This window comes from Branchiostoma lanceolatum, chromosome 17, assembly GCF_035083965.1.
Source record: "Branchiostoma lanceolatum isolate klBraLanc5 chromosome 17, klBraLanc5.hap2, whole genome shotgun sequence".
NCBI lineage: Eukaryota > Metazoa > Chordata > Leptocardii > Amphioxiformes > Branchiostomatidae > Branchiostoma > Branchiostoma lanceolatum.
The window spans coordinates 14,915,916-14,943,632 of record NC_089738.1 but is presented as its reverse complement, the minus strand read 5'-3'; the positions used below and the strand labels follow the sequence as shown (position 1 = coordinate 14,943,632).

The following is a 27,717-nucleotide window of genomic DNA, read 5'->3' as shown; positions in this document are numbered from 1 at the left end:
TATGGTTTTGTGTTGTGCTGCAGAAAATGGCTTTGGAAAAGTCATAAACAAGAAGAAAGTCTACTGATTGGGATGTTGTTTGTTCAGGGTAATAATTGGTCACCATGTATCCATGGCTAAAGGTTTCAGGTAAAAAGTGCCATTTTCATATCATTTGTCATTTATGTAAGGATGCGGTTACCAATGACCTTTAGCATGCTTAGGGGATGATATTGTACTTCCAAGTTAATGCTAATGTATACTTAAACAGTCTTAACTTAAGACATTTAACCTTCTTTTTTTTTTACATCATTGAGTAATTGTCTAGTTAGAATATTCCAAATGTTGCGGATGGCATGGCAATATCTGTTAGGTGAAGGTTTTTGAGGCAGTAATTTTGAAGTGTTTAGAGTGAGTTGATAAAGGTAAGATCATCATAACTAAAAAAAAAATACATTATCAGCTATATGTACACCCAGCTTTAACTTGGAGCAAGCTTCTAGCGGTACAGACTTAATTATTCCCTCTGCTAAGATGTATATCAAACTAGAAATATTCTCTGGAATTTGCAAAAGTCCTTAAAGCAACTAAAATTAAATAATAACAAAAATACTAAGTATTAAACTTATATCAGGGTGTAGCAATTAATTTTACCCTTTAGATTTGCCAGAAACATTTACTGTTTTGTGTTGCTCTTTGTTGACCTACGGCCTCTGACATCAGGCAAACTTCCAGGTAAGGGTCAAGGGTCAGAGCTCATGGCCAGTCTTACCCCTCGGTTGGAGCTTGAACACTATACCTCCTCACTGGCTCAACATGGCTAGGGAATTGTTTTCTCGTCATGAAATGTACAAATGCATGCAAGCAGGAAGGTGTTCTCTGTATTGCCTTTGAGCATACATTTCAAGTGTTGAGTCAATACACTTTCATATCTTTTTTTGAATAAATGTAAGAAACACTGCATGTGAAGGTTTTAATTCATCTGACCTTTAATGCACAACCATGCAATCCTCGCTCAGTCATGTCACTCATGCCATTTTTTTCACACCAAGCTTTTTAAACTGTCTATGGCCACTGAGGGGAAACATTTTGCCACAACCTGTCAGAATTATTTTTGCTACCTTTCAGCCAAAACCTGCTATCTTTTATTTTAATCTGTGTCTGCCCTCAACCCAGACTCATTTTGTTGCGCTGTCCTTTTATATGTTACAAGCTCCCTGCAATTGTTTTTTTTTTCGAGAATCTTAGAACACCCACTTAAAATTGCTCAATGCTCAGGGCAAAAGAAAAGTAAAAAGAAAACCAGATTCTATAAGAATAAAATTATTTTTGTTTCCCTTCCTGCATGTATGTATGTCTGAAAAATGCTAAACCAGAAACACCTGTATAATCCTCTTCATAGCAGTAACTAAAACGTGTGTTGTTGTATTTCCCTTCCTCTTGTAGGGAATGCCGGAGTCTTGGGCGCGGCTCCTTCAGACCTCCAACATCTCCAAGATGGAGCAGAAGAAGAACCCTCAAGCCGTTCTGGACGCGCTGAAGTTCTACGACTCCAGGGACAGGGAGATCAGTGAAACTAAGTACATGACAGTCTCCAAGAGTGTCTGTAAGTAAAAACACAACTCTAGTACAATATCATGCAGATATTAAGTGATGATTGTCAAGTGATGATTATGTGAACTTTTCTAATTCTAGATAACTTGTGATTGTAGGACTGGTATAACATTTAACACCCAGTATATGACTGAGGACATGGTGCAAGTTGGAACAATTGAGCAAGACTGAGAATTAGTCAAAAAGTCAGAAGCTTATATGTCAGACTAGTATGTAAAGTTAAGCTCTGAGATATTTTTTGTATTTGCCAATATAAAAATGTTGGTACTGTAGCATATAGATAAAACACAATTATAGGCAAAAAGCTTGTTAATCTAAACAAGGATATAAAACCTCCTTGATCTAAACCATATGATTTTTGTTGTATACTAATAATGGCGTGCTTGTAGTAGGGATACTATAATGATACTGTATTGATATGTCTCTTGAATATACAGGTACTGTACATTATTATTGCTAAGAACCTTATTTTATTCTTTCAGCATCAGTTAACAGTAGGCCAACTCTAGAAAATAAATTTCAGACTCAAGCTGTTCTAACGGTAAGGATTTATCCTTGTACTTATAATCTTAATGATAATAGTCAGGAATAAAACTACTATAGACAACACAACCTATATATAGACATCAAAAACTTGAAACAATTAATAGAAGAGCTTAGTTCGAGGCCAGTCAATTGAGCTATTGATGTTGCCTAAAGATCCAGAAGTTAAAGAACTCATTTTGGCGGTTTAAGCTAAGATGTTCAACTAACTTACTCATGATCCCCCTCAGCCTAAGGTTCAGAACCAAGCACCAGAGGAGTCTGATGAAGATGACGAGGCCCCTCCCCCTGTAGCTCCACCACGCCCTGAGTACACCAAGTCTAAGGTACGACCCACTGCTTTGGACAAAACACACCTTGCACGTATACGTAGGATTTCACTGTAAATGGATCATGGTATTATTGAGGTAAAAGAAACTTTTGAATAAGAGTGTGTAAAATTATAGAGAACTTGAAAGTTCATGAATTTTGGACATAATTTTATATGGTTTGTTGAACAATATTTGGGATAAAAAGACTTTGTTGTAACATCATTGTAAGCTTCTTCTTTTAGTTGCTGTGGATAGTTTTGTGGCCTGTCTACATTTCTTCTCCATTTCTTCTTCTTTAAATTTCTTTAATCTGTCTCTGTGCTTCTCACTAAAGTGTTCAACACACCTGAAAAGTGCGCCTCAGGTATGGTAGCATATCTACCGCCTGCCTCTCTCTTTCCTGTTTTCCTTGTCTCTTCCTTTTCACTCTATTTTCTTGCCTCTTTTGTATGATTGCAGCTTTTCTGTGCAATTACATGTGCGTTATTTACATCTTTTTGCTGTTAATTGTTTTCTTTGCAAAAATCAATTCCTGTATTTGCTGTTAATTGGGTTTAAGGTTATTATCATTATTTATATAACAAAAAAGGCTGAAGTTTTATTATAGACAGAATTGAAGTGAAAGGGGTGGAAGACTATTTTCTGAACACCTTCTTCATGAACGTTTGAACTCATCAATTCATTCGCAAGAAAAGAAGTTTGGCTTAAACCTGTGACTTTATGACCTGTCAGATTTTATTGCTAACAAAAGACGCTGAGTCTGACCGATAAATCCTGATCACTTTTTCTCTAGTTGTACACGAGATCAGTGATAGGAGACCAGCTGCCTGCCCCCCCTCCCCCTGTCCCTATCTCCCCACCCCACCCCTCTCCTGCAACCAATGACGTCGCACCACAGAAGCCGCCAGAGAAGCCCAAGAAGAAGAAATTCACTGACGAAGAAATCCTGGAAAAGCTGCGTAAGTGTTACAGCCATGTTGTGTTGAGTAGTGCTGTCATGTAGGTGTTTTGTGTGGTTGATTCTGTGAGAAGAATGCTTGTCTTACACATCAATGGTCATCTTGGGCACAAAGTAAACTTTCAAGCACTCCAGCATTGGCGAATGAAAAAAAAAAATTCTGTCTGTTTCTTTCAGCTCTGATTTTTCTCTTGTCAGGACTCTGACTTTAGCATTATCAAAAAATTAGTTACTAGAAATCATTCAGAATTTGAAAGATAATATCAGAAATTTCTTTTGCAAGTATAATGCACCTTTGAACTTAAGTGAGGCATAAAACCAGATGTGACTTATATTTCCAAAGTTCATTTTGTGCTCAGACTACAGACATTACCATATCCTGACACTGACACTGTGAGAAGGCTTCTGAGCTTGACAAATGTATGCTGATGTTTCACAGAAGAACATTTCTATATCATGGTTGTGTTCAGTTCAAAAGAAATCCACCAATGTTTTGACATATTTGATGTAAAGAAAAAATCATCGAGCACAAATATTTTTTATCAAAGATGATGATCGATCACATTGTTTCTCTTCGTACCTCTGATGCCTTCTTACAGATATCTGAAAGGATGGAAACAGATGTCTTTGTGTCTGGTCAGCTGTGTCTTAATTATTTATTTGCCAGTTCCTTTTCAGTCACAGGTGTCTGCCCCTTGTCTTTGCCGTTGTTTTTACTTGAATCATCCTGCTTAGTTTTGTCCTCTTGTTTTCCTTGTCCTTGCATGGTCAGTTACTCATACCTCTTTTCATAGACATGTTTTCAAACATCCACGTTTGGCAAAAAAATTGTGTCTTTATCACCTTAGAAATACCCTCGTCAGAATTTTTCAATGAGTGAAAACAACAGTTCTACTTTCTGTGAAGCAACTTTGAACAAATGTCTTAGTGCAGACTGAAATATCTGTATGAGTGTTGGACATTCCCTTTATTCTGTGTCCTTTATGGATGGTCCAAGCTGTCGCAAACTCTTTCTATGTCAAAGCAAACTCTAGATCTAAGCTTGCCTGCAAGAGTTGAGTTGCACTAAAGGCAAAGAGTTTATTTTCTTTAGAATACCTGAGTCTGTTTTGTAACACTTCCCTGAAACATTGTCTTTCTTCCCTCCTGTTTCCACACTTCACATTAACGGCTGTCCTGCCAGGATCGATACGGGGTACTTTTCAATACTTTCTACGAGAGTAGCCAGGTGTAGGGTTGCCCAAACTTCTGGAGTGGCCAAAAAACTCCTGTTTCATACAGGAACTCAGAGCCATGCATAGAAATTTGATGAAAATAGAGAGGAGATATCTCTGTTTTCTCGAGCCGATCAAGAAGATATTAAAGCTTTTGTGCAAACAGCAAAAGTTATCACATTCCAGACAGTATGACATGAGGTCGTTTTATACAACAATCTTTATTTGCACAACAAAAACCGACTTTCGTAAGGTCTTCTACAACTATACATAGAAGTGAAACAGTCAAACAAAAGTGCCCCAAATAGCAAGCCTTTCCCTAGGCATGGACAACTCTACCTTGCTGCCTCTGTTGTCTTCAAAAATGGTTTCCGTCTGTCGGCATGTTTAAAACTTTTAAATTTGCTTCTGCAAACTGTATAATACCTTCCTCTACTATTCTGAGGTCGCAGCGGTATTCTTTTGCAAATGGATTGGCTTCACTGTCCGGCTCTGTGTTTGCTATGATGTCTACTACTATCTATAAGAAGCCAAAATAAGGTGTCTGCATGAATAGTTGGAGTGGTGAAAGGATGACTAGGAACTCTGTGTGTTGCTGGTGTTTGAGGTTTATTGGCATCCACATAAATGTATGATTATAAGTATTAGTTATGATAACAAGGTGTCATGCAGTGTTTTCTCTCAATAACTCTGTCACTCTGGCCCCCCCTATCTCATCAAATTAGAAATGCAGCATAAAAGAGGGTGTAGCTATAACTTAGACCAGGGAGTTTGAATGGGTAATACTAGAGTTACATGATTTCCAAAAAATCTATATATAGAAAGTAATGATCCCTTTAAATGGTCTATTCACTTGACCATTTCTTGAACCTAGAGGTATCCTACATTTTTGACAGTATCTCTTATGTGTATTTCGGAAAGTTGTTCCTATTTTGTAATTGTTAGAGCAAAAGACTGTGAAACTAAGACAACTGTTGAATATACTCCATATATCATCAGCTGCTATTGGGAAAAGGGGTGGTCAGGATGACTTATTTAAGGAACAAAACAAGAGAAGTTGCTGTGTTTGCAGCATGTTTCATCAGGTTTGTACCTCCATGAAAGTTTAATGTTCTTTCATGTCAGTCAATGTCATTTTCAGTCACCATATTTCCAGGCAAGGCGGCTATATGGTTAATTTTGTTTGTATTTCTGCCTGAATATGCCAAAACCCGCAGTAGAGTTTTAGTGCACAACACACTAACCATCTCCTTTTCCAAAATCTCCACTAATCAGTAGACTGTACAGAGTGTTCTCTGCCAAACATCCTGACCATCCCTGTTTGCAAAGTGTAGTAATCTCAACTGGCAAACATTTATCAATGATTCACACTGTTTTGTTGCTATTAGTCATGACCCTAGATGTTGAGAAATTTTAAATATAGGGAAAGATTATAAGCTGAAATTGTAATGTTACATTTTAGATGGTTAGTAGTGGTAGCTGGTGTTGTGACATGAAGAGCAAAAAGATACACATCTTAACTATGAAAACAAGCTCATTTCCCATACCCCCTTCCAAAAAGTGGTAATGTCCGAGATGACTCTTGAATATGTATATAATCAGGAAGGGTCCATTTGGGAACAGGGGTGCCAGGGTGTTTGGGCTGTTGAGAGGGAACACTAGTATATACTTCTTGTCTTTGACTGTCCTTTCTCTTTTTCTGTTGTGCTTCCCCGTTGCCATGGCAACCATAGCCAAGGAGTTAAAAACTCCGCCCTCCTCTACCACCTCCCCCACGTCCTCCTCGTGTACCACGAGTGGCAGCGGCGGCGGCGCCGTCACCATACGGAATAGAAACGACACCCACAAGAAGAAAACTATGAGTTTGGAGGAAATGTTGGAGAGATTACGTATGTTCTCCTCCTCCTCCTCATGATCATGCATGACGCCCGCTCTCTCATGAGTTCTCCGCCCCCCTCCCTCCCTCCCCACCTGCCCACCCGCCTGCCAGCCTGCCTGCCTGTCCATCCGTTCTCATACATGGCATGCACTCCTGGCCCCGTGCTCTGAGGCTAACCAGGGATACAATACAGAGAACAGGCTAGGAGTATTTATTCATTTGTTGAATTTTCAGAAAGCTGGTCGTCCACATTTTACTCTGTTGAGTTGTTTTTGAACAGAGCCCTCTCTACCAAAAACACATCAAATCATCCACAATCTTGATTGAACGGTGCTCAAGGAAAAAAGATAAAACTTATAGCAGATTGTAACTTAAGCAACACTGTCTAGTAACACAGTTTGCTGAAAACATAGATAAGAAGTAAGATACAGTGTAAACATAAGCAAAACATGTCAAAGAATATTCGAAAATCAATCGTCAGATTGCTGATTCAGAAACGATTTGAATAATAATCAAACCAAATGTATAGTATCATACAAAATCTCACTGAAAACTTGATGTCAGATTTTTCATCGATACAACACAACACAAATCTGTTACTGACATCACATGCATATTTTATTTGATTTTGTTTCCTAAGGTCTGCAGTAATCAAGACAACAAAAACTTCTATATTGTGAATCTCTTCGTAACTATATTATGGAATGTCTATATATAACCTGACCTTGATATATAAATGTAGTATATAACAAGATCCATATTAAATGAACATTGTCAAAGAATTCAAACTATTGAAACTACATAACAAAATCTTTTTCTAATAAATGTAGTTTTACCATGAATATCTCAATACTTACAGTCATAGTTATGTAGAACTAGAAGGTTCACAAATAGGATATGGTAGCGTAAAGCAGTTCTCGTGAGCTCGGGCGCCCCACCCTGCATGATCTAGCCATATGTTTGCTGTCCAGTGCTTGTACGATTCGTTCCTGTCTTGTGTGTGGAATAAGATCAGCACTAACTTCTTTTTTTCTTTCCACAGTGCATGAAAAAATCCATCTGTGTGATTTTGGTCCCCCCCTTCCCAGACTTGTCCACTCTGACATTGTGTCCATAGTGTATACTGTTTAGTCTAGATCTCAGTTTTGCATGACATTCAGTATTGTCTTGCCATAGAATACATAAAGTATGTGTATGTATGATGTAACCCTAGCATTATTCACTACAGTTGTGACTCCTAATTCTATCATAACTGACATGGAAAACAATCAACTTTAGCTGATGATTTCTTGTCATTTTGGTTTCTCAGTTTATGTACATCACTACATGACTGCTAAACAAAAATGTGGAGAGGCTTTGTTGTGTATCTTTATTCAAACTAAAAAAAAAATGAGGATAAAAGTAAATGCTTTCTGGACACCTTTCTCTAACAACTGCAGTGATAGCAGGGTTACCATCATTGCACTACACCTTTGTGGAATATCAAGCCGCCTTGTCTTTGTCCTGTTCCTGTTTTATGCTACACTAAATCATAATGCTGGAATATTGGCAGACTGTTTAATGTCATCGTACTTGTGCTGGGCCCCATGTTGCAGCTTCAATAATCTGGCATCTGTGTACAGACAAGAATTTGATTATGACAAAAACTGAAAATCATAAACTCTGATAAAATTCATTGTTGGTTGGACTTTCCTTTGCAGTGACTTACTTGTAGAGGTGCATAGAGTAAATATAATTATACAGTATTTCATTCCTACGGAAAAAAGTTGATACTGCCTATTCATGACAACTAATATGAACCACAAAAAAATGTATGTGAAGAGAAAAGAATTACTGTCAGTAGTTTGAAGAAAGATTAAACACTTTCTTAGGACTCTCTGACATACAAAAACCATGCCAGTTAATGATGGTTAAGACTTGTCTGTACACAGGGCTCTCCCTTATGTCCTGCTATATGCACTAACTGTTTATGTTGCCAATATTCCAGTACATCTGTAGTGCAGTAGGTGGTAACGTGTTGTCGCCCCCCTCCCCACAGGTAGCATAGTGAGCGTGGGCGATCCCAAGAGGAAGTACACCAGGTTTGAGAAGATCGGGCAAGGGTGAGTTCAGCTCTTGAAATTATCTGTCCATAATCAATAGTATTAGGGTTCTATATCAGACAAGCTTTTAGGAAACGAGCAGCTTTTTCTTATCTTTGTTTTCAAGCATTTACCTTGGTTGACAAATTGAAGTGATGGTTAGCAGAAAAATTGTACCTTTTCCAGTTTATGTGGAGGATTTTCACAGGGTTATTTGAGGGGAAAGAGTTGAAAGAGTGACTGTGTTAGTCAAGAAACAAATGTGTTCTATTGAACAGCGTAAGACTGTGGCATTTTAATGACATAAAACATTATTGACATTTTACCATTACTATCGAATATTGATCTTGTAATATCAGCAAAATTTTAAGATAACAAAATTAGAACATGGTTTTCACACAAGTACTTTGATGCGTAATACAAGTATGTCGTAATTCTCTTTAACAGTGCGTCAGGAACAGTGTACACTGCCATTGAGACTGCTACAGGACAGGAGGTAAGGGTTTGCGGATACTTTTTAGGCTGTATCTGCCTGTGAATACATAAGTGCACAATTCACCATCAAGTCCTCTTATTCATTTGACAAGTGTATTCATGTGTGGATATGGAGCACATTCATAGATTAATTTTGTAATCTTCCCAGTACAACAAAGAGGTAAATTTAACACAAAAATTTCAGGGAAATTTTGTCCAAGAAATTATGCAAACTTTCTTTTACCTTATCAAAGAAGGTGGCATTGTGAAATGTGCATGTTCACGTATGCTCTCCTCTCCTTGACCTGACATGACCTACTGCCCCCCTCCCGCAGGTGGCCATCAAGCAGATGAACCTGTCCCAGCAGCCCAAGAAGGAGCTCATCATCAATGAGATCCTGGTCATGAGGGAGAACAGGAACCCCAACATAGTCAACTACCTGGACAGGTGGGGGCATTGTTACCTTTCCATTGGAATAGAACCTTACCTTAGACCTTAGATCCTTCTTCAACTTGGTTGTATAGGTCAACGGTTTTACTCCATAGATTTAAGTCTTGTGTGGCTACTGCCTTGTCCTCCAGTTTTTTTTAAATCCTAGTGTTTTGCAATCGTTAAATGAAATAGAAAACAGAGATGAAGCAAAAAAATTCCAAAAGTAGCAGCTTCATATTGTATGTTTGAAAACAACATTGTGATGTAACTATCACTCGCTAAATGGTTAAGTTTAATGCATTCCCTTCCTTTAACACAGTTCTAGTCAAGGATTTAGGGATTTAAATGTAGCATACAGCGGGCAAGAGTGCTGTCATACCACATGTGTTACATTTTAATTTGATATGAAACGTTGGTCCTGTTGTATACTTCACCTTTTATGATGGAGGCTGTTCATGTTATGGCGACATAGGCCAGGTATCATAAGTCAATTATTCCGTTCTTGTTACAGCTACCTGGTTGGAGAGGAATTGTGGGTAGTGATGGAGTACCTGGCCGGAGGATCGCTGACGGACGTCGTCACGGAGACCTGTATGGACGAGGGACAGATCGCCGCCGTGTGTAGAGAGGTAACGTGCCACAGTTCAGCTCTGTCATCAGGGCTGTCTCCAGCTTTAAATCTTTCTCTAGTGCTGTGTACCTAAACCCCGGACCTGATCCGGACTGGACCTAACGTTAAGGTTCAAGTCCAAAAAAAAACTGAAAACAAGTCCGGACTTGAAAAGAAAATTTCTCGCTTATACTCTCCTTTTTGTTTTACACCATCTTTAACCTAATCCTTAGAATGTGAAATTTGCACTGGAAAAATATGGAAACATTGCTATTTTGTGTTGTAAAACTGACCTTTTGAGTTTACTGCTGACTATATAATTTCACATAATCATATGGTTTTCAACTTGCATGTAAAATATATGCCATTATGCAATTTTACATGTAACAGGAAAAAAATCTTTTTAGCACACATATGTCATGGGTTCAGGTCTGGACCTGAACCTGAACCTCTGGATCTAAATCCGGACCTGAACCTGAACACGGGTTTAGGTACAAAGCACTATCTTTCTCTGTCCCACTCATTGTTTGGGAGCCACTTTTCGTTGTTAAATCTGTCATTGTAAGGTTACAAAAATACGTTTTTCATAAATGTTCTGTCGTGAAGTTCAGTTTTTCGTATGGATGGAGGGAAATTTTTTTCCATCCCAAGAAAAAATCCCAGGGACAGAGGGAGGGGTCCTGGAGACAACCCTGTGTGTCATTCAGAAAATTGACATTGAAGAAACCTGTTAGATATGTACAATATGAAAAAAATGGTTCTAGACAAATTATGCCTACTTTTCAAACATTGACTGAACAAACTGGCACCAAATTGTATGGGATATTAACTCAGATACTTACCGAAAACAGTTTTTCCAAGATCTGTTTCTTTTGTTTACACTCAATGTCCTTTAAAAAGGTTGTCATTTAAAAATGAGAGTTTGAAAATGTCTTTTTAGAAGTGGGAATGTAGAAGACTATATAGTTCTCACCCTACCATGTTGTGTAGATATATTTTGATATTATGTGTTAACAATGGCACAGAGACCTCGCTCTTACTGTCAACTTAAAAAGAGGAACAGTTACTGTAACAGTTACAGTACTCTTTGGTTTAAAACTTTGGTTCGTAATATTCCCAATGTAGCCATTGATCTGCTTAACAAATACCATGATTTTGATACATCATATTTTCTACTTTGTACCACCTCCGTTGAAGAGTGGTACCAACCGAAATATTTCAAAAGCCAAGCGACCATTTTGATTACCTTGTTTTGACTTACTATTCTATTGAACAATCTGAAATTGTCTTCACTTCATTAACATATCTATTCAGAGTTTTGGTTTAAAACCTGGTTCTGCCAGATCTCTCCTTAGTCACTGATGAAAGATAGCAGATGCTGTCTGAAACGTCTGACTGTTTCCAAATTTTATCCATGCAGTTGCTTGAGTAACTATTTTTGGCGCATTTGATTACCGGTGTGTGGAGTACACAATGCTCTCTTCTCAACTGAGAACTAACGCTGTCTCCATGTTTGTGGCTGTTCCATGTTCCGTCCGTACAGTGCCTGCAAGCCCTCCAATTCCTGCATGGCAGTGGTGTTATTCACAGGGACATTAAGAGCGACAACGTCTTGCTCGGAATGGACGGCAATGTCAAACTCAGTAAGTCCGAGGTCAAAGTGTGGTGCAGCACCTTCCCTTGTTGCCCTCATAATGTGCCACGTTGTCCCCATGGCTGTCGGTTGGCTGCCAGAGCGTTGGGCTCAGAACCAATAGGTCCTGGGTTCGATACTCGCCATGCCCCAAAGCTGTTCCCTTGGGAAAGGCACTCTAGACAACCTTCCCTGATGGAGGAGTGATGCCCACTGAGCCTCTTTGGCTAATCTGTCAAAAGCACACAGATTTGGTGCACCAAGTGCCAACATCTGCACATTTGCCAACAACAGCCATAAATTTTTCCTTTGGTCCCCATATAAAATGGAACGTGAATCACAGAACAGGCAACAGTATGGGAGCATCCAGGAAAGGTGCTGGGGTGAAGGGTCGGGGCAAAGGTTAAAGGTGACTCTCGTACCTTGCCACCTCCAGGTGTTGCAAGCCCTGGAGTTTCTCCATGCCAACCAGGTGATTCACAGAGACATCAAGTCGGACAACATTCTGCTGGGCATGGACGGCTCAGTCAAGCTCAGTGAGTAGAGACAGCCCAGGGGGGTGTCTGTGGCCTGCTAGGGGGGGTGCTTGTCTGGACTGTTGGAATGAGGTCATGTGTAGAGTCCAAGAGAGTGTGAGAGGAACATTATTTTTGAAATGTACCCCAACTAAGAATTAGCTCATGTTTTAACCAGTTTTCATAAAATTTGTGCCTTGCTACAAAAAAAATTAAAGTAGAAATTCTGCTATTTTGCATCTTCTACATGTATTTGGTGGATCTGTCATTGGAAATTTGGCATAGTTCCTTGTACTATAAGAAGTACATTTGAGTTGTGTTGAGCTCATCAATTGGAACAATTTTAGATAGGAAAAGACAGTTAAGATTTTACGTTATGTTTAGAGACTAAACAGGCCTCATACAACAGTCCAGATGTAGGACCCCTACACAGATGGTCATCCTCACGCTAGGTGGTGGCATGAGTGTTGCCATGGCAACAGTAGAACTCCACCCGTCTTGTCGGCCTGCAGATCTGTCGTACTAACCTCCGTAGCACACCCTGACATCGTCATGTGTTTGTCACTCTTTTGATGTCACTTTCAAGAGGCATGTCACCTGCCTGAACAACTCAGTTGTCGCTCTTGGATTCTTTGTGTGTGGAATGATAGTTTTAGTCCTGTTGGGTCATGGTATCTTCTCAAAATGAACAGATACCATAGCCCTGCCTACCTCAAAATTTGCGAAACAAAAACGTTGTAATACAAAACTTTGACGGACCTGAATTCACTCCAACTCTTATTGGTTTAATTGCTTATTTTGATTGGCACCCTGTATCATTCTATTGTTTGTACCTGTTGGAATAAAACCTTCAAACCTTTTTCTTAATAGCAAGTAATGGAATTTTTACATATTGTCAACTTGACGCTTAGGCCTTTTTTTGAAGAAAATCGTCAGTCACCTCTGATATGTGACAAACAAAAATGTGAGTAGTGGTTCAGAAATGTCCCCTGCATCCAGAATCTATGGAGAAAAACTTCACACACAGGGAGATAAACAGAAGCTGTAGCTGAGTCTGTTTGGAACAGTGTAAGTTTCAAAGTAAGTCATGCTTGGTCAAGCAATGCAGTCTGTGCTTTTCATGTGATGTTCACTGTTGTGTACACTTTCATGATCACATTCAGGTTACCGGCATGCTGATTGTTGTTCATATCATTGTTGACAGTCATTCCTAAGTAGTAGAGGCAAACAAGAGCACAAACAAGGCAAGAATGCTTAGTCCATGAAATTGATGAAATGATCAGTGTTCCTACAAAATAAGTCCTAAAGTCCATGATGACCTGTTTCTGGTCTTCTTCTGTAACAGACTTTCCCCAGACAGAGTTCCCTCACCTGCGCCAAGGTGTCGGTTAGTGCCCAGTTCCGCACTTTCCATTTGCAAATGAAAGTCTGACATGTACGGTTGCAGCGACATGTCATGTGGAAAGGCTTTGAGCTCATTGGAAATGATTTTTGTTGTAAAACATTGGGACTTGCATGGCTTCTTGTCTTGTTTGTGGTTGTTGAAGTGCCTCTTGGAGATGTATTCTGTCCATCTTTGATGTACTGTTTGCACATTTCACCATTTGGTGCTTTCTAAGATGTGTTTCATCTATTGATGTGAGAATGCACTCAGAATGTAGAAAGCTGTATTGTGGTGACTGTTAATGCACACTGTCAAGTTGCTACTGGAAAACTGATTTTTGCTACATTATGGATGTCAAAATAAATCATACTGTTATGGTGTATTTGACAAAAGTTGTTCCTTCTCTTGATGTTTGAATTTCAAAACAAATTCTGATTGCCTTTTTTTGTTGTCAATTGGGTAATACAGTTTTAATTTTGATTCCTCTCAATATTTCAAGGGAAAAATCAAGACTTTACTTTGGCATAGACATGAGATGCCATAATAGGAAAGCAGTGTGTATTAACACTGATATAATTGCATCCAATCACAGACGAAAAATGAAAAACAACACAAAAGAATCAAATAAAAAGGAACAGTTTTTGTTCAGTGTGCAAACAATCAACCATAACAGAAATAGTATGTACCTCACTAAGCTGATTAAAAAGACTTTGCACATAACCAAGTGTCTTATTCACAACTACATGTATATAGCGACAGCTATAGCTGCGGTGCAATGCCTTGAGGAAGGTGTCAGATGGTCACCAAAACGCCTTGGTTGTGTACAAAGAGTCTTTTTATTCAGTGACTCACCAACCTGATGAAACTATTTACAGACTAACTTCACTGCTGGTATTTTTTGCAGCTGACTTTGGGTTCTGCGCCCAGATCACCCCTGAGCAGAGCAAGCGCTCCACCATGGTGGGAACCCCGTACTGGATGGCGCCGGAGGTGGTGACGCGGAAACAGTACGGACCCAAGGTGGACATCTGGTCCCTGGGCATCATGGCTATAGAGATGGTGGAAGGGGAGCCGCCGTACCTGAATGAGAACCCTCTGAGGGTGAGTCTATGTTTCAGTGTAATGTCGCGAGTTGAGCAGCAGCTGTTTGGGTTAGAAAACTTGCATTGGTGTTGTAAGGTTGTTAATCTACCTACAAACTTGGTGTGCCAAAGGTTTTGTATCTTGATCACAACATATTCATGAAAGCAGATGATATGCTATTGATTGACTTGGTGGTCTGAACACCTGCTGTTTTGGTTAGAAAACTAAAGAGTTATCCAGGTGTTGTAAAGCACCATGTTTGTTTGGCTACCTGCAAAGTTAATGTGCCAAAGATTTCATATCTTAATCTAGCTCACAACCTTTGGGGCTGTATGATAAGTCATGAAAACCTGACATGAAGAAAGATTCCCACTTAATTGCTACTTTGAGCTGAACTGTATTCAGTCTGTTTGTTGTAAATGTCCTTAAGCAAATAAGCAAATGTTTACAACAGCTTCAGATAATTGTAGGTACCTTACTACATAATGATCACTATGTAAACTTGTGGCTACTTCCCACCAGGCCCTGTACCTGATTGCCACTAACGGCACCCCTGAGCTCCAGCACCCCGAGAAACTGTCACCAGTGTTCAAGGACTTCCTGTCCTCATGTTTGGAGATGGATGTGGAGAAGAGAGGCTCTGCAACAGACATGCTGCAGGTAGGTCAAGGGTCGGGTCAGGGGTCAGGTCATGTGTGTAGTTGGGTACAAGTTAATTGTCGTCTACAGGTCAGACCAGGAGGTCAGGTCAAATGTGCAAGAATCAGGTACAGGTCAAAGTTCAATGTGACCTGAGGGTTGGGTCAAAGGTAAGTTGGATCCATGACAGATATGTGTGACAATGCACTGAGGCAAAATTGATGTTCTTGCATGATTTGAGTAAATGTCAGCTTGAATGGTAAAGTGTATACTATAAGATGCTCTACAGCTTTATATGTTACATAGTCTAGTTTTGAATAGGCAGGTAGCGCTAGTGTTTTCTTTTAAAGACATTTGATCCAGGTGCATGTGTTTCAAACAGGTGAGCGAATCATTCTTTCTCATCGTCTTAATTCACTGCATTGTATGATTTATTTCTTTTCTTGTGGTTTGTGGTTTTAATAATGTTTTGGGTTTTCATTATTCTCGTCCATCAAGGTTTCCTTTTGATTTTTCGTTTTTATTAATCCTTTTGAAGGGAGTTGTGGATACCTTTCTGTATTACCCTATAGGGTGTGTAGAGGGAGGTGTGTCTGTCATAATACTGTTTGTTTTGGGGCAAGCAACAAAATTTTGTTTCAAAATATGTAAAGTCATCACAGAAAACATTACATGTAGCAGACTTTGATTTTCAAAATGCAGTGATTTTGATTTCTTGCATTGGCTCCATGCTATAGTAATTCTACAAAAGGGCTTTCAAAATCGTTGTGATTTAATTGATTGGTTGGTTGGTTGATACTGTCGCAGCATATTTCTGCATACTATTCTTCTCTGATTGACAGCCTCTCAGTGACCAACGGCTCAGCACATTATCATCATGGGTGCTTTTCTGCAAAGAATTTTTACTTTGAAACATAGCTCAAAGTCACTCGTTTCAAAAATTGCTGGTGCCAAAAGCACTGGGGCTCTGTTTCCATGGTAACAACAACAACAACAGCAGCAGTATGACGCACACCTGTCCTTGTCCTATGATATGGTGGCTTCTATGCAGTTGGATGTAATGTTTGCGCCCCCTCTCACCCCCTCCCTTCCTGTACCCTCTGTGTCTGTAGCACCCATTCCTGAAGCTTGCCAAGCCCCTCGCCAGTCTACGGCCACTTATTCTCGCTGCTAAAGATGCCCAGCAGAGATAAACGTAAGCACGTACAGCACAGGATGGGAGGAATGGGAGAGAGTAAAGAGAAGAACAGAAACATACCATAGATGCAGCTGGGAAGTGGTGGTCGTGGAGCTTGAAGCTTTTTGAAGCATTTTTGGAAGCAGATATCAAATTTGACCACTGATTGTGTCTACTGTCTTGGTAAACCATATTGTTCATCAGACTTTTCATTCGATCTTGAATCAAAATTCTTTGAAAAGAAAAATTGATGAACCGATTGCTGTGCATTTTGGAGCATTTAAACGAAGAGAAGAGGTGCTAAAGGGTGAGATGGGTATAAACCTTTAAACAATCAATGAAGCTGTTGAAGGGTTAGCTTAATTTGATACAAAAGCTACTAGTATATACTGTCTGACCACCACCAGTTCCCAGTTGCATATGGTAGACTCACTGTGTGAGATGTTGTTACTTAAAACCTTGAGCTCATGGATCTTAGCTGTTCTTGAGCTTAGACAATGGTCTTTGATTTTAAAGCAAACATCAAACTTAAGCATTTTATTTGCAGGGCAGAGGATGAGAAGTGGATAGTTAATAAGCAGTGCCAGAACAATGATGTAACACCTTGTTTTGAGAAGTTTCCAACAAAACTTACAATATAGGAGAAAATGAAGTCAAAAGATGTGAGAGTTGGACTGCCACCAGTTATTTGATGATACATGTATGAAGATTGTACAGCGGTCTGTTAAGATGTACAGCGGGATGTTTCCATGTGTGCCTAATGTGTGGTTGTTCTGGTACAGCTGACCGTAAACCCTGTTCTCATCCACTGCAGCACTGTGGTTCAAGTGTCTGCACAATGTGTGTGTGTGAAGGTTCATCATTTGTACATGTTAACATTATGTTTTGATCAGAACTACAGTTTTATTTTCTGCTAGGCATTATGTGCGGAGAAAATGTCTTTCATAGTTTTGAAAATGAAGTAAAAGCATTTCTAAAGCAACTGCAGGATGAGAAGAGAGAATCTGTGGTCTCTGGCTTGAAAGAACACCCCTGTGTGGTTTTCTTGCTGCTTCACTTTGTGAATATGTCTGCATTGTGTACATTTGTTAAGTGTTGATGTTACTAGAAGCTACTAATAGACTATGATTCATCTGCAAAGTTTTTTTTTAGATGATAAAAGACTACGCCAAAAATAGTTACTCAAGCAACTGGATAAAACTTTGAAACAGTCAGATGTTTCAGACAGCATCCGCTATCTTTCGTCAGTGACTGATGCACAGATGCTGTCTGAAATGTCTGACTGTTTCAAAATTTTATCCAGTTGCTTGAATAATTATTTTTGGCGTATCTTATTACCTGGATGTCTAACCTTCATCAACGAATAAAAGACTAGTTTGATCAGTAGCAAACCTTGTCCTTTGCCCTCCCCAACAGCACCCGTTCCTGAGGCTAGCCAAGCCTCTCGCCAGCATTCAGCCTCTCATTCTCGCTGCCAAGGACGCCTCCAGACGATAGTATCCCAGCATGCCACATCCCGCATCCCAGCATGCAATTCAACCTGCACAGCATGCCATGGCGTCCAGCTCTAATATCTAATCCACTGACTCCGGTAACCGCCATTGACTGGAGCAGCAATGCTACAACTTACAAATGTATTAACCATGCAAGGCATGATGGGTATATAAGCCAGCTTCTATCCCAGCATTCCTGTAGACACAGGGAGCCATGACTTTGCATGTCTGCAACGAATTGTGTCAACCAGAGGAATTTCCAATCTTTGAATACTTGTGATGTATGATAATGAAGAAGATAATGATGGAAATTCCTACTGTTTCATAGTCAGCATCTAAGTACTATTGGAATGCAAAAATAATCAAGTCAATGAAGTACATTGTATTGTGCAAAAAAACAACTGATGGGAAAAGAAAAATGCTATGATGGCGTTCTATATATAATGTGATAGGGGTATGAAATGCATACCAATTGCTATGTAAGGACTTGGAATTGTCGGTGTAATTAATGTATGGTAGTGGTTATGTTTTATAATTCATGCTATATCTAGTCCAAATCAATGATGTATAATACTGGACATGCTATTCCCTGTTGACAGCAATGCGTATATTTTGATACACCAAGTGTGGATCTCCTTGCTAATATTTGTAATGACTCTACTGTAAGTGTTGGATGGGAAGTCCCTATACTGGTGATCGTAGACGTAGTTGGTGCTCAGTGGCAGTCGTGTCTGTCCCATTGTTCTGGTGATGGTCTAGAGCTTAATGTGGTCTCTTGTTACTAGCAATGTCGATATCGTGATAATACCCTAGACTGATGTGATAATGCCCTAGACCGGTGTAATAATGACCTGGAATGATAATTAGCCTGACGTATACTATAATGATAATTATAATGCCCTGTAGCAGGGCAAGATGACATTGATGTGTACCTCTTCTATATGGAGTCTTGTAACACTGGTAATTAAGTCAAGACAAATCGTAAGAGGGTAGCAACGGAGGGGTTTGATTATCTTAGAGCATTAAGCATACATGTAATAGAGACCACTTTTTTTACACGTATGTCAAACTTTGGTGAAATAACAAATTGTCGAGTGAACCTGCCTGCATTTGGGTATTTGTTTTAGTCGTCATGATACTTTTTGGCATAACTACAGTTATGCACGATGCTGAGAAAGAGTTAATTTCATATTTTTGTGATATGCCAAGTGGATCAAGCCAACACTGCCCTGGTTGATGGTGAAACAGTTTGAGCTGCACTGCCCAGCTTTCCTGCAAGGTGGCATAACTAAACAGTCATGCAGTAGTGTCTTTGATAAGCAAGCCAGGGTGTTGTTTCATACTAAATTCTGGGATTGCAGCAATTTTATGTCAGAAGTAGAACAGAATGATATCATGTAATCTTAAGTCTTAATCAGATTATCTTGGTTTCAAAATTGTTGAAAAAAATCATTTTTGGGCCCAATGTTATGGACAAGCCCAAGTGGAGAAAAATTTTAATAATTATTAACATGAAAAGAATATAATAAGTACATGTTTGCAAAATGGCATATCATCTTGGCTCTCCTCAAAAACCCAGGAGTGGTAACATTTGTGAAATATTAATTGACTCCATTATGCATCTCTTGATTTCCCACCTTTGCTTCTAATGCCATTACTGAAAATCTGGATGAAGTTTGCCAACCGTATGGTTATTTATCATCAACACGGGCTGCACTGTTCTTACTCACCGTGTGGCCGCTGAGGAGTAGTTTACATGTGTCATCATGTACATTGGAGAGTATTAAAAGTGGTTCGGTTTGTTACTCTGTTCCTTGTCCAGATGAGTGTCAGTGACATGTAAGACTGGATATTGATTGACATGCAAAGCTAATCTCCAAGCAGATCTTAAGCTATAAGCCCGTATCCAACTGGCAAAGGAATTTCGAATTTTTTGTCGTCACCCAAGGCGGATAGGATACAAAACTCTTTTTTTAGATACTGTCTTTGTCACCGTTATATCTGCTTGGAGATTAGAGCAGAGCTTGTGTGTGTGCTAATGCGTGTGTTTGCAAAGATTGTTTGACGGCATTGTGAACAGTTTGGCAGTGACAGTATACTGTGAGCCGTTTTACAGAAGTTCGCAGGGACTCCATTTCGTCAGTGTGGGAAAAAGAGGCATTTTAGTCTGCAGTTAAAACAATACAGTAGGACATGATTAGTGAAATATATCACATGTTCTAGGTTTGATGTGTGTTTGTGGCTATAGCTCACACAGCGGAAAACGCGAACATACGTAAAACTACTACTACCTCGAATATTCAAAGATTTAAAGTACACATGACCATCAGTATTAAAGTGACAGTTAGAAACGCTCAAATTGAATCTTTTGGAAATAGAAGACGACAAATGTAGCTATGAAGGGTTAGCAGCCAAAGTGATAAAACATGATGAAAATAGACAGGCATCTCCAGGATGAAAGTGTGGAACACCCCCAAACCAAGTAAGTACCTTTGCCAAGCAATATCATCAGTAATCATAGAAAGTGCCTAATTTGTATAATTTATGACTTAAAATGCTAATTTCTGCATAATTTGCATATGTCACAATTACTAGTATGAAATTTCCATTATTTACCAAATGGTCATCAATGATTCAGTGCAGCCTTTTCAGTTCTCCTTGTCCTCATAGCGGATAACGTTCAAAGCACCACACCCACTAGACTTATAAAAGAATAACCATGCAACAAACAACATGATGAGACTGGGATTGACAAGATAACTAGCCTCTACCAGTCTCCGCGGGTCGCTGGAACAATAGTAGAAATTGGCCAAATAGAGTCATTTGTATGAAGGGAGTCGGCTACGGAGAGAGGGTCAAATAGTGTCTGCTGATGTACTGGTTAGAACTGGTCACAAGCCATTATAAAGAATAACCATGCAGCAAACAATATGTGACTGGGATTTATAGGTCAGTTGTGTTTGCTTATGTACAGTCCACTCCTGGTCAGAGCTGACCACTAAGTGAGCCATGGCATCGCTGGTGGTTCTAAACCTGTTTCTTTTAACAGTCGGTTGCATGGCATTCCCTGTTGAGGTAGATGAGCCGATTGTTAAAACACAGTACGGAGCCGTAAGAGGGATGTATGTGGAGGAAGGGGTCATCTTTTTCGGTCTTCCGTTCGGAGAGCCGCCGGTGGGAGAGCTCCGCTGGAGGCCGCCGCGGTCATACAACCGGTCCTGGGCACCCAACGTTCGCGACGGGACCGTACCTGGCCCCGGTTGCTACCGACGTGGTTGCCAGCCGGGCCACGGCGATCCCCATTTCGAATGTCCCCGGGATAGAAAAGTGAGTGAAGATTGCCTCTATCTCAACATATTTGCCCCACGGAAAATCCTCAACTCGACCGCTGCTGCTAAACTGCCGATTTTGTTCTGGATCTACGGTGGAACATATATTACCGGCAGCGGTTCTGCATACGCTTACGACGGACGGTTCCTTGCTAACAAGACCAACACCATTGTGGTCACCTTCAACTACAGACTGGCTGCGTTTGGCTACCTAGTGGCTGGTCAAGGAGACGACGCGGCCACAGGCAACTACGGCCTGCTTGACCAGATCGCAGCTTTACGGTGGGTCAAGGAAAACATCGGGAGCTTCGGCGGAGACAAAAACCGCGTGACCGTTTTCGGACAAAGCGCGGGGTCCGATTCAGTTGCCACACTTCTGATCAACCCAAAGTTTGCCGACTTATTCCAACAAGCCATCATGTTGAGCGTACCTTCTACCATTCCTCATAAAAGCCGTTGGGAGGCGCTTCGCCTCGGAGAACACCTCGCTGAGAAACTGAACTGTTCGCACGGGGACATGAAGTGTCTTCGTTCCCAAAACTCCAGCGCTCTTCAGGCAGGGGTTAATAGAATGGGGACGTTCTTTTCGAATCCATATCGTCCACTAGAGGCGGGAATGAAGTGGGGACCCACTGTAGACGGTAACCTCGTGCCTGGTGCTACAGTGGACAGTTTTGCCAAGGGACATTTTCAGTCAAAACCGTTCATCATAGGCACTACCTCGGAAGAAGCCATACTTTTCGTTTATCAACTTTATAAAAAGTCGTTGTCAAGGGTTACGTTGTATGAAATCTATGCAGAATTTGTCCATCTTAAGGCAGCAGACGTCGCAAAAGAATATCATATCGAAGAACCCTCTTCCGACTACCGCCCTCTTCTGTCATCTGTCGTCACAGACTGGGTCTTCAAGTGCCCGACTCGTCACATCATTCGGAGCGCCCTAAAAGGGGGAAACACCAACGTATGGCTGTATGTGTTCGATCACGTTTGGTCCTTCCCACACTTTTGGGACAGCCAGAAGTTTTGTAACGGACACGTGTGCCATGCAGAAGACGTGCCCTTCGTGTTTCAGACGACAAAGCTACCTGAGACCAACGTGACCATGACCGCTGAGGAACAGATAATGGCGGACACCATGGCGTACTACTACGGCAACTTCGCGCACACCGGGGACCCGAACAAACCTGGCCGAGACACCGCCAAAACTACCGGGATTCCAGCGGCCACCACTTGGCCGAAGTACAACAAAGAAGGGAATTTTACTTGCCTGAACATCAGTACCCCCCACACCACCCTGATACAGGACTATCGGAAGGACAAATGCGACTTTTGGGACAGAATGGACGTGTACAATCTGTAGGGATTAGACAGAGCTGTTTAGCAACATGGCACGTTTTCTGTACAGCCTTTGTTTTACAACCTTGGCTACAAGATATGAACTAACTAGGGAGGAACTCCTTACAGCTATCTAGCTGGGGAAAATCCTCGGAACTGGTCTCAAGTTGTAATCTAATAGGACATGAAACAGCAATAGACGATCAGTACAATATGCCAGTTTGTTTATTTCCCATTTCATTTACACTAGCTCGGTTTAAAGAATTCTAAAGCATTTTCATTGTCTGGACTGTCCGATGCATATGGTTTATATATCTCCTTACTTTTACCTACCGCCCCCTGGGTGTTTTGATCCAGAAAAGTGACTGTCTTTGGATTGTTCAATGACTCGTCTTGTGCTGGTCGTTTGTTCTAAACACAATAAAGATGATTTTAATTGCTACTTGTTCTCCAGAACTCGTTTCCCTCATTGCAATCTGGTAAAGGTTATCTCCGCTATATTCCGTACTCCAGGAAATACAGTGAGGCTCTACCGGGCTCTAGCACATTGACTAACGAAAAGTAGGTCACCCTAGACAGGTTAAAAGTTGACTAGAATAAAAATAGGCCCCGCTGGAAAGGTTAAAAGTTGAATTCTGTTGAAACAGCTGTCAATGATTGTTTAAAATAAACAGTTGAGAGATAACACTACATGTAGTGAGCATAATGTTATCTCGCACAATCTTCCGAATGATTCGCATGTGTCAACAGTACATGCAAACGTGGATCGTGCAACTGGCGCCAGAGGTCGCTTTTGCACAACCTCGGCAATGGGTCTGTCTCTGCTGGCTCGGGATTACCCTTCCACATTTTAAACCTCAAAATGCGTAAAATTCCATCAAAACACTAAAGACGTTACAGAAACTGACCCCAGGTCAGGTAAACATAGTGTTGGTACACTGGGCTCATGGGGCTATGCTTTGGATGTTGTGTTGGATGGCGTTCAGCACCAAGGACAGGCATGATGGCATATCTTCCTACCGACCGCAATGCCAATAGCTGTGGTTTCTAAGCGTAAATATCAAACGGCTATTAACTGTGATGCTAAAAGTGTTATATGCCAAAGCTAGTGGCCTATAAAACTCCAAAAGTCATGTTTTATAAAAGTTACATTTTTACCCTGACAATTCATACCCAATACAACGATCAAAAATAAATGAAAAGCCATAGATTGCAACCCTCTTGTCGCCCCTGCAAATCTTTATACTAGCTCCACAGGATGTCTCCCTCATTTGTGGTCTTGACAACAAACAGACCATTTGAGTAGTAAATTAAGAGTACATGTATTACACTGTATCTGAAGATAGCTAAAGAGTACATGTATTACACTGTATCTGAAGATAGCTAAAGAGTACATGTATTACACTGTATCTAAAGATAGCTAAAGAGTACATGTATTACACTGTATCTGAAGATAGCTAAAGAGTACATGCATTACACTGTATTTGAAGATAGATAAAGAGTACATGTATTACACTGTATCTGAAGATAGCTAAAGAGTACATGTATTACACTGTATATGAAGATAGCTAAAGAGTACATGTATTACACTGTATATGAAAATAGCTAACGAGAGGGAAAGAAAGAATTTTCATAATAGTTTGTCCGTCAGTAGTACTATTAGTACTATTCCAAAAAACAGGTTAAAGTTCTACAGTCATGCTGGTTATCTAGCCTCTGATATGTACTACAATTGTGCGTAACTTTTACAAAGACTAAGTAGAGATCAGCAAGTCAATAGGATGTCTATTTTAGTCGGCAAGTCTATATGAGATCTACTTTACGTGTACTCATAGATTGCAGATCAGATGGAAGATGATTTTCATTTCTCGTCCATGTATTTTGCAGGCATAAATGAACATTCTGAGGCATGATGACGGTATTTTGGGACTTTATAATCCCATTAACACTCAGGAGCAGGGCTGTATCCAGCTTTATCTTTTTTTCCGTAACACTTATTCTTTGGGAGCCCAAGTTGTTAACTGTCCTTATTTAATCAGTTCTTTTAACCTGGAGAGAAGACGTTTTCATCAATTTCATGTCACAAAGTTTGAATTTTGTGGAAGGAGGGGGTGTATCTTTTTGTCTCAGCAAGCAAATTTCCCTCCTGGGACAGAGGGACGGGTTCTGGAGACAGCCCTGCTCAGGAGTGATGTCTGTTTTAGTCGGCAAGTCTATATGATGTCTACTTTACTCGGCAAGTCTATATGATGTCTATTTTACTCTGCAAGTCTTTATGATGTCTATTTTACTCAGCAAGTCTATGTGAGATCTACTTTACGTGCACTTCTAGATTGCAGGTCAGATGCAAGACGATTTTCAGTTCTTGTCCATGTATCTTGCATGCATAATTGGACATTCTGAGGCATAATGATGGTATTTTTAGCATATAACCCATGTCCTGATGGCATTTTAGTTTGCAGTTACAACAATACAGTAGTACATTAGTGAAATATATCACATGTTTTAAGTTTGATGTGAGTTTGTGGCTATAGCTCACACAGCGGAAAACGCGATCATACGTAAAACTACTACTACCTCGAATATTTAAAGATTTACAGTACATATGACCATCAGTATTAAAGTGACAGTTAGAAACGCCCAAATTGAATCTTTTGGAAATAGAAGACGACAAATGTAGCTATGAAGGGTGAGCAGCCAAAGTGATAAACATAGATGAAAATGGACGGGCATCTCCAGGATGAAAGTGTGGAACACCCCCAAACCAAGTAAGTACCTTTGCCAAGCAATATCATCAGTAATCATAGAAAGTGCCTAATTTGTATAATTTATGACTTAAAATGCTAATTTCTGCATAATTTGCATATGTCACAAGTACTACATGTAGTATGGAATTTCCATCATTTACCAATGGTCATCAACAATTCAGTGCAGCCTTTTCTGTTCTCCTTGTCCTTATAGCTGATAAAGTTTAAAGCACCACACCCACTAGACTTATTAAAGAATAACCATGCAACAAACAACAGGATGAGACTGGGATTGACAAGATAACTAGCCTCTACCAGTCTCCGCGGGTCGCTGGGACAATAGTACAAATTGGCCAAATAGAGTCATTTGTATGAAGGGAGTCGGCTACGGAGAGAGGGTCAAATAGCGTCTGCTCATGTACTGGTTAGAACTGGTCACAAGCCATTCTAAAGAATAACCATGCAGCAAACAACATGTGACTGGGATTTATAGGTCAGTTATACAGTATTTGCTGAATACAGTCCACTCCTGGTCAGAGCTGACCACTTAGTGAGCCATGGCATCGCTGGTGATTCTCAACCTGTTTCTTTTAACAGTCGGTTGCATGGCATTTCCTGTTGAAGTAGATGAGCCGATTGTTAAAACACAGTACGGAGCCGTAAGAGGGATGTATGTGGAGGAAGGGGTCATCTTTTTCGGTCTTCCGTTCGGAGAGCCGCCGGTGGGAGAGCTCCGCTGGAAGCCCCCGCGGCCCTACAACCGGTCCTGGGCACCCAACGTTCGCGACGGGACCGTACCTGGCCCCGGCTGCTACGAAAGCGGTTGCAAGCCGGGCCACGGCGATCCCCATTTCGAACGTCCCCGGGATAGAAAAGTGAGTGAAGATTGCCTCTATCTAAACATCTTTGCCCCACGGAAAATCATCAACTCAACCGCTGCTGTTAAACTGCCGATTTTGTTCTGGATCTACGGTGGACATTATGTGGCCGGCAGCGGTTCCGCCTACGTTTACGACGGACGGTTCCTTGCCAACAAGACCAACACCATTGTGGTCACCTTCAACTACAGACTGGCTGCGTTTGGCTACCTGGTGGCTGGTCATGGAGACGACGCGGCCACAGGCAACTACGGCCTGCTTGACCAGGTCTTAGCTTTACGGTGGGTCAAGGAAAACATCGGGAGCTTCGGCGGAGACAAAAACCGTGTGACCGTTTTCGGACAAAGCGCGGGGTCCGATTCAGTTGCCACACTTCTGATCAACCCGAAGTTTGCCGACTTATTCCAACAAGCCATCATGTTGAGCGTGCCTTCTACCATTCCTCATAAAAGCCGTTGGGAGGCGCTTCGCCTCGGAGAACACCTCGCTGAGAAACTGAACTGTTCGCACGGGGACATGAAGTGTCTTCGTTCCAAAAACTCGAGCGCTCTTCAGGCAGGGGTTAATAGAATGAGGACGTTCTTTTCGAATCCATATCGCCCACTAGAGGCGGCAATGAAGTGGGGACCCACTGTGGACGGTAACCTCGTGCCTGGTGCCACAGTGGACAGTTTTGCCAAGGGACATTTTCAGTCCAAACCGTTCATCATAGGCACTACCTCGGAAGAAGCCATACTTTTCGTTTATCGACCACAGCACGAAATCGAATATTTAAGCAAACTTTCCGAATGACGGAAACAAGAATTAAAGTTCGGAAAATATTTCAGCAGAGTTTACGGGGCCGTTAATGCCGCTGAAAGTAAGATTTGAGCTTTCCGCAACCTTTCCGCGTTCGTTAACATGAATGAAATGCATACTATATCTTTCCATGGACTTTAAGCATCCTTATATACATCGTATAGATGAAACATTATGGTACATCAGTAACCAATATATTCTCCAAGCAGATATATTCTCTCCTGGGGACTAATAGTGCCTCAATTTTCAAAATCTTGGAGAATAGCTGATATACCCGAAACGGTCTTCGATCTTTAAGATACACCCATTTGCAGTAAACACCGATCCCGCTTAAGTCATTTCTGTTACAGTTTTTTTAAACAACGCACCACGCATGTGCACGCACATTGTACGTCTACTTTGTGGCAAAATTAGACATACAGTCCATACCTGTCTTCGTCTGAGTTGATCTTCTTTTATCCGTGTTTATGCTACAGCTTACAAAAAACAGCAGTTATATTCTTAGGTATTTTCCCCCTTTTATGTTTAGGTAGAGAAAAGCTGTCGGAAAGCCGACGTTTTCCCTTGCAGTTATTTCTACCTTTCCGATATCCTTCCGTTACATATAGGC

General features: G+C 40.7%; 3 protein-coding genes across 19 annotated transcripts in view; all 3 read left to right on the top strand.

Annotated features, from left to right (window-relative positions):
- The window catches only part of LOC136423227 (serine/threonine-protein kinase PAK 3-like), a 39,899-nt gene extending 20,780 nt beyond the window's left edge, over positions 1-19,119 (top strand). For 4 of the 17 annotated variants that reach the window (XM_066411314.1, XM_066411322.1, XM_066411316.1 and 1 more), the window contains 15 exons: positions 1,426-1,585; positions 2,076-2,134; positions 2,367-2,462; positions 2,782-2,811; positions 3,241-3,406; positions 6,353-6,508; positions 8,537-8,600; positions 9,027-9,075; positions 9,389-9,501; positions 9,998-10,115; positions 11,640-11,739; positions 14,533-14,729; positions 15,234-15,371; positions 16,463-16,545; positions 17,944-19,119. In XM_066411314.1, coding sequence (XP_066267411.1) covers positions 1,426-1,585; positions 2,076-2,134; positions 2,367-2,462; positions 2,782-2,811; positions 3,241-3,406; positions 6,353-6,508; positions 8,537-8,600; positions 9,027-9,075; positions 9,389-9,501; positions 9,998-10,115; positions 11,640-11,739; positions 14,533-14,729; positions 15,234-15,371; positions 16,463-16,543 — 1,527 coding nt within the window. In that variant the 3' untranslated portion in view covers positions 16,544-16,545; positions 17,944-19,119. Of the gene's footprint in view, positions 1-1,425; positions 1,586-2,075; positions 2,135-2,366; positions 2,463-2,781; positions 2,812-3,240; positions 3,407-6,352; positions 6,509-8,536; positions 8,601-9,026; positions 9,076-9,388; positions 9,502-9,997; positions 10,116-11,639; positions 11,740-12,165; positions 12,266-14,532; positions 14,730-15,233; positions 15,372-16,462; positions 16,546-17,943 lie in introns of all 17 variants that reach the window. The other 13 variants (XM_066411315.1, XM_066411329.1, XM_066411318.1 and 10 more) reach the window with 7 other exon arrangements.
- Positions 19,120-21,140: 2,021 nt separating this feature from the next.
- Positions 21,141-22,709, top strand: LOC136422466 (crystal protein-like). The gene has a single exon (XM_066410239.1). The coding sequence runs from the start codon at positions 21,141-21,143 to the stop codon at positions 22,707-22,709; it is 1,569 nt and encodes a 522-aa protein (XP_066266336.1).
- A 3,390-nt stretch (positions 22,710-26,099) lies between these two features.
- LOC136422465 (crystal protein-like) lies at positions 26,100-27,101 on the top strand. The gene has a single exon (XM_066410238.1). It carries the CDS (start codon positions 26,100-26,102, stop codon positions 27,099-27,101), a length of 1,002 nt encoding a protein of 333 aa, XP_066266335.1.
- The last annotated feature ends 616 nt before the right edge of the window (positions 27,102-27,717 follow it).

Coding starts and splice junctions, on each gene's coding strand:
- LOC136422466 (XM_066410239.1), top strand. CDS start 21,141: ATGTATGTGGAGGAAGGGGTCATCTTTTTCGGTCTTCCGTTCGGAGAG.
- LOC136422465 (XM_066410238.1), top strand. CDS start 26,100: ATGTATGTGGAGGAAGGGGTCATCTTTTTCGGTCTTCCGTTCGGAGAG.